Genomic DNA, 6,933 nt, shown 5'->3' on the forward strand with positions numbered 1-6,933 from the left:
TCTTAAGAGGTTAAGACTATCTCAGTCCAACACAAATATCACAGGTTAATTCTTTACTGCCATCTAGTGCTTATGTGTTGTAAGCGCACATACCGCCCCTAACAAATGCAGTAGCCCCTCACTGCAACAAATGAGGTGAACCCCCCCCCACCAACCCGGAATGTGTCATGTGACATCCGTCAGCCAACCGCAACACAGGCGCGAAATGAAAGTGATGGTTTGTCAACCGCCAATAAAATTTCAAGAAGAAGAAGAAGAATGAAAGTGATGTGACGGCGCTGCTGCTAAACACCAAACGGCGGTGTTGACGGGAAGAGAAATGGACCTGCCGCAGAAGAGAAAACGAATAAGCTACGAATTAACCAACTCCCAGCCCTCCACCCGCGAGGCTGCACCCTCCACCAGCACGAATGGCCAAGCGGGAGGTTTCGTGGAGGGCGCGATCCTCCGCATCACCATGCATAACTTCCTGTGAGTAACGTTAACACGTAATTCAAAACGGCTCTTTTCACTGTCACAACAGGCTCATGTCAGGAATTGTCAAATTACATTATGAATTATAGTTGTAATTCAGGTCGTCTCTGTTTGTAGCACATACGATCACTCGCAAGTTTTCCCGGGACCCAAGCTGAACATGATCGTGGGAGCCAATGGCACAGGGAAGTCCAGTATAGTGTGTGCCATCTGCCTGGGCCTGGCTGGAAAAACAGCCGTCCTGGGACGAGGAGACAAGGCGAGTCTCTCATCTCAGCACTGCATGACATCTGTCTGACAGCTCGGTCAGGTTACAGACTTTAGTGCTATGTGGTGATTGTATAAGTATCATGAACATTTTTGGTCATTTCACATCGACCATCTGTTGTCGAGCCACTTCTAGACACTGTACCAAAAGCTTTTACAGGTGCAGAAACTCGGTATGATTCACAAATACACTCAGATGGTTACATCTGTCTAGTTTAGTACACATGGCACTCAGAAATCTGTGTGAATGCGGTTTTTGCATGTGCAGATGCTTAGGAGGTAGTTGTGATGATTTGGTTGTCTGTAGTCAGCATGCAAACACAGTGTACAAGCTGGTAAATCCGGTAACTTTCACATGATACAAGCAGGGAAAGGAGAAAAACCCACAGGAATTGGGTCTAATGCGTACCGAGAAGTTTGTCCACCCTAAAAAGTACTTGGAGGAGAAACAGGATGATTTAGAACTAAATATAACTTAAATAATGTAAATTTTTAGGAATTAGTGCTTGAATTAGCACAGCAAATATATGATAATGAAAATATCCTTTTTCTGTACCTTTTTTCAGCTTTTATATTCAGGAACACTTAATTATCAAATACTATGGTTATTATCTTAAACAAAAGTAAAACTATAATTATAATAACTAATAATAAATTTGATAATTAGATAATAACTATACGTCTTTACTTGAAGTAAAATGAACACAAACTAAAAAAAATGAAAACACGACTCAATGAATTCAAGGTGCAATTTTTCATTATGCAAAATGCAGGTTATAAGCGTTTTGGGTTTCTTCTCACAATATTCTTTGCCTCAATATAGCCTCAAGGAGCTTTGCAGAAATAAAAAATATGCAGAGTTTTATGTGCGCACAAGAAGCCATTAAATGGATAGTTCACCCAAAAATGAAAATTAGCCCTTGACTTACTCACTCTCAGGGCATCCTAGGCGTATCTGACATTCCTCTTTCAGACGAACACAATCGCAGTTATATTTAAAATTGCCCTGGCTCTTCCAAGCTGTATAATGGCAGTGAATGGTGCCCCTGTTTTTGACGCCTAAAAAAGTGCATCCATCCATCATAAAACTTCTCCACACGGCTCTGAGGTGTTAATAAAGGCCTTCTGAAGCGAAACGTTAGTGTAAGAAAAATATAGTTCTGTCATGAAAACTCTCGGAGGGATTGGCATGGTAATGTACATGACAATGTTAATGTATTTGGTCTTGGCGGAATAGATCTGCTACGCTGCTGCTGCGGCAGAGCAAGTGCCGAGACTTGCTACTGCCAATACATCCACAACATGCTGCTGTGAGCATGTAAGAAATACTGCTGCTGCACATATAACAATTGAGTTAGACCTATCGGACTGCGCCATCAGAGTTTCATGCCAGAACTCTATATTTTAAAAATGTATAAACTGTTATCTTCAGCTTCCGGTCGCACAAGCAGGCGCGTTCACGACAAGGCGTTCAAGCGTATGACGTAGGTTTAGTGGAAGGCGCAACGTAACTCCGGGGAGAGAGTGACGAACGCGAAAGCACAGAAGAGAAAGCAAAACAAAACACCTGTCACGAACTAGTACTACAAAACAAGATTCTGAGTGAAAAATGTCAGAGGATTTCGATAGGGCTGGGTATCGTTCAAAAATGTTCGATACCGATACCTTGACTTCGATACCGGTTCCTGAACGATACTTTTTTCAATACCAATTTTATTAAATCCGTTTTAACAAGACAATTACCTCAAAAAAACTTTTTGGTTTTATTTTTTCTGCTTATTAATGTTTTTACAGACTCAAAGACAAAATGTAACCAACACAATAAATCAATGTAAATAGTTTTAATAAATTTCAAATAGGCCTAGTTTTCAGTTTCCACAACTTTTAGGCTACGTTTATGCTAGTGCATTTAGTTTTAAAACACATAGCTTAAACAGAATCATAATTTCTATAAATTTTCCACTGATTTATTGATCACTGCTGTCTGTTCTCTCTTCTGCAATCGCTGTTCTGACTCAGAGGAGCTCAATCGCTGCTCAACTGTCAAATCATATTACACGTTCATAACCCGCCCTGTCTCCTTTGACAAACGTCCATTACACTTTCCCCTTCAGTTCTGTACATAAGAAACCCAGAAAAACATTTCCACGGATGAAACATGAAGCTAATGAACATGCGATTACGACAGTATATGATTTGTATGTGATTTTCATGAGATTCTGCCTATTTTCATAACAATACAGGGTGTTTACATGAGAAATGCTAAGCAGGTGTAGCGATTAGCTTGATATAAAAGGCTACAAATAACATATTTCAGCAACATTATATGACCAAAGCCCTCATTAAATCGCAATCGGAAGTTATTACAAACACTCGATGGTGGTTTAAAGTGAGTTTTGAATAAAAGCATAGACTAAATCTTATGAATTGTCTTATGTGGCAGCATGATGCTACAGTGTGCATGAATGGTCACGTAACATGCATTTTTGGTCATGTAGTGTGGACAAATCTCTTCTGAAACGCAGTGGAAATGCCAGTATGGACGAGGTTCATTTATTTTAAAATGAAAACGCACTAGTGTAAACGTAGCCTTACATCTATGGGGGTTTGGACGCTTACACACTTGTGAGTCACGTCTCTGGGCGGAACCGGTGTAAACTAGTGTTTTACCTCGATGCCTCACCAGAGCCAATCACCAGCACTTGATTTAGGCGCATCAAGCAAGCTGGATGCTTACTGGCTCACTGACGTTGACCAGATTACCCCCTTTAGGTATCGAAATTTGGTACCGAACGACAAGACATTTTTCGATACTCGATAGTATAGAGGCAATTCGGTCGGTGCCTACAAAGTATCGAACACGATACCCAGCTCTAGATTTCGATATAAGGCAAGAGGAGAATGAGTTTTTTGCCCAGCCATATTTGTTTGAACCGGAGTATACCGACCAGGAACTCCGTGAGATGGAGGAGGCTGCAGCGGCAGCGGCACAAACTACAGAATTAGATGTAGTTCACTGGTTTCCCTGTGCTGTAAACAAAACTTGGTTCTCACGAGACTAGACTCTTCTGCCTGGAGTTACGTTGCGCCATCTGCTACGTCATACGCTCGGACGCCTTGTCGTGAATGCACCTGCTTGAGCGACCTGAAGCTGGAGATTACAGTTTATACATTTTTAAAAATCTATATTTTTCTTACACAACACTTATTGACATTCTTATGTCAGTAATAAATAAACTAGGTATTTTTCTGTTTGTAGGTTGGTCTGTATGTGAAGCGAGGATGCAGCAAGGGTTCAGTTGAAATTGAGCTGTAAGTATATATTTATACAATGGCCATTTCCAGAAGTCCTTGAAGAGACTTAGAGTTGCTCAGTTCATCTCTGCTCAAGTTAATCTCTGCTCGTCTTTGTGTCCAGATACAGAGCGAATGGCAATCTGATAATCAGCAGAGAGATCCAGGAGGAGAACAACCAGTCAACATGGATGCTCAATAAAAAACACGCCAGTCAGAGGGCTGTGGAGGAGGCTGTGAAAGAGCTGCACATTCAGGTCGGGAACCTGTGTCAGTTCCTACCACAGGTGAGCGCTGTTATTATAGTGACAAGTTTATTACTGCACAATATATATATTGTAGGGATGCTCCGATCAGGATTTTTGCAGCCGATACTGAGTACCGATTTCTTGTCATGGTGATCGGCCGATACCGATGCCGATTCTGATGCTTCAAGCTTTATATAGAAGTTTTCATCGGGCACACGCGCCTGGCCCTAAGTTAACTTGTGTGGTGTTTGTTTATCAGTCTGGCTATGGCTCCGGCTACAAACGCAGTTAAAGTTAAGGTGAATAGACTGAAGTTGGGCTCAGGTGGTTGTGCTGTGGGATGTGTTTCCCATACATTTATTTATTTGTGGCGCTCGCCACAATATCAAAACTGACGGATTTTCCAAAAGGCTCCGTTGAATAAACATGAGCATGTACTGCACGTTTAAAAATCGAAACGAGGCACGGGTGTTTTTATATCACTGTATTTCTGAAGGAAGACTATCTTTAGAAAATGTTCGACGTCACTTGTCATTTTCATTTCATCTTGCATGTTATATGCCTGATAAAGCAGCGTTTGTGAGCTCAGCGCTGCTTTGTGTAACTTACAGCCCTTACTGGGGAAACCTCTGTTTCTCCCGCTTTAAAGCACCTCCTGCTGGCAGAGAATGAATTTGCATTTTCAGTAAGTCCGTCTGATTTACTCTGCAAACATATTTAGCTTTTCCTATATCCACGCGTTCGGGTAATAATATATACATTCTGATTATTTGCGGGTGGATAAAATAAATAATAAATTATGTAAATATTAACTACATTTTCTTTTTAAATAAATTTTTTTCATGAGGCAGACGATTTTGTGTGTGTGTGTGTGTGTGTGTTCGTTCACCTGATCGGAAAGTTGCAGTGACCGAAACGGTGACATTCCAGATAAAATTTGAAAGGAGTAAAGCCTGTGTTAATGCTATTGAGTAGGCTAATATGGCCAAATAAGATATTTTGTTTTATAAATAAATGTTAATTTAAAAGCAGCCCACGATCAGCGTATTATGTTACCGTTATCCCTTACGGCTCCGACGAGGTTTTGTTCCGTCCTCCACGCTGTGACAACTCACAAAAGTCTATTTTTAGCCAAGCAGCACGGAGAGCTGCTTCAGAAACGTGCCGCGGCTGGCCGGTATAAACACAAGCATTAGAGTGGCCGCGATCGTGTGACGCACCGCAGACGTGTGCAGTGAGGCGCAGATCAGCTCTAACGTCACTGAATCTGCTGTTAAAAATGAACCATCTATTCATCATATCATCATGCAAAACATACACAACAAATAGCAAATTTTTCATTGTTTCTCGAAACGTCATAGCATTTCCACACCGGCGATGACATGACTGTGGCGCCAAATCATTTATGTTCCCACGCATCATGTACGTCGTCAGACTTGTCACACGTTTCATAAAATGTGATTATCGGCTGATACCGATCTCCGGCCGATCAATCGGAGCAACCCTAATATATTGTCAAACATGTCTGTGAAGTTTTGAAGAACTGCACAAGAGCTGCTTATTTTTTTATGAATAGTTTGTCTTTTATTTGGTGTTGCAGGAGAAGGTTGGTGAGTTTGCTAAGATGAGTAATATCGAGCTTCTGGAAGCCACTGAGAAGTCTGTCGGCCCGCCAGAAATGTATGAGTTTCACTGCGAGCTCAAGACGTATTGTAGCAAAGAGAGCAAACTGGAGGTGAATGTTTTTCTTGTTTTGAAATCCATTTTAAGGCTGTGATAGGGCTTTAATTTCACTCCATCCTGTTTGTGATGTTTGACAGAATGTGTGTAAGGAGAAAGCCGACTTCCTAGAGATGGCCAGACAGAGGAATGAGAGGAACAAACTGGATGTGAAGCGCTACTACATGAAGAAGAGACACTTGGACAGGATCCAGATGCTAGAGAAGAAGAAACCCTTGGTGGTGAGTGCAGATCTTACTAGATTAAACCTTCCCAAAAACAATTTGTTGCATTAGTGCTAAAAAATTCTGATTCCTGAGAGGAATTACTCTTCATTATAAGTAGGGCTGCACGATTAATCGAAATTAAATTGCAATCGCGATTAGGCAGAAGCTGCGTTTGTCATGGGCATCTCGTCAGTGAAGCACGGTTCTGTGATCAGTAGTAAATCTCCATCCAAAAGCCAGAGGGCGCTCTCAGGCGGAAACTTCAAATACACCCTGCAGAAGAACTACAGGAAATCCCTATAGCAGTTGCTGAATAAGCTAGTGATGGGAAGTTCGGATCATTTTACCGACTCGGAGCTTTGAGTCTCGTTCAGCAAAATGAACGAATCTTTTTTCGAGTCATTTCGTTCATTTTAGCAAAATATAATTAAAATGTTACGTGTTACTTCCATAACACGTCTACTACTTACACAAACGTTGATCACACTACAAACAATACAAAACTGCAATAAGAAACAGAAAAGATTAATTCATTGTTTACCTGAGTCTTCAGTCTATGATTAGCTCACCACCTCTTATCTGACAAATCTTCGGGTTTGGGCTTTATGGGGCTGTCACGTGATGAACGAACGACCCAAACCAGATGACTTGTCAGATAAGAGGTGAGGTGAGCTAATCATAGACTGAAGACCCAGGTAAACAAT

The 6,933-nt window shown here is 41.3% G+C and overlaps 1 protein-coding gene across 5 annotated transcripts in view; it reads left to right on the forward strand.

Annotated features, from left to right (window-relative positions):
- The window catches only part of LOC107742906 (structural maintenance of chromosomes protein 5-like), a 30,394-nt gene continuing 23,461 nt past the window's right edge, over positions 1-6,933 (forward strand). For 4 of the 5 annotated variants that reach the window (XM_016555997.1, XM_016556012.1, XM_016556003.1 and 1 more), the window contains exons 1-7: positions 1-217; positions 271-471; positions 592-733; positions 4,001-4,053; positions 4,160-4,322; positions 5,884-6,018; positions 6,104-6,244. In XM_016555997.1, the coding sequence (XP_016411483.1) occupies positions 320-471; positions 592-733; positions 4,001-4,053; positions 4,160-4,322; positions 5,884-6,018; positions 6,104-6,244 (786 nt within the window). In that variant the 5' untranslated portion in view covers positions 1-217; positions 271-319. Of the gene's footprint in view, positions 218-241; positions 472-591; positions 734-4,000; positions 4,054-4,159; positions 4,323-5,883; positions 6,019-6,103; positions 6,245-6,933 lie in introns of those variants that run through there. The other variant, XM_016555990.1, reaches the window with a different exon arrangement.

Source organism: Sinocyclocheilus rhinocerous, unplaced genomic scaffold, assembly GCF_001515625.1.
Source record: "Sinocyclocheilus rhinocerous isolate Xijiao unplaced genomic scaffold, SAMN03320098_v1.1 scaffold160, whole genome shotgun sequence".
In the NCBI taxonomy this organism is placed as follows: Eukaryota; Metazoa; Chordata; class Actinopteri; order Cypriniformes; family Cyprinidae; genus Sinocyclocheilus; species Sinocyclocheilus rhinocerous.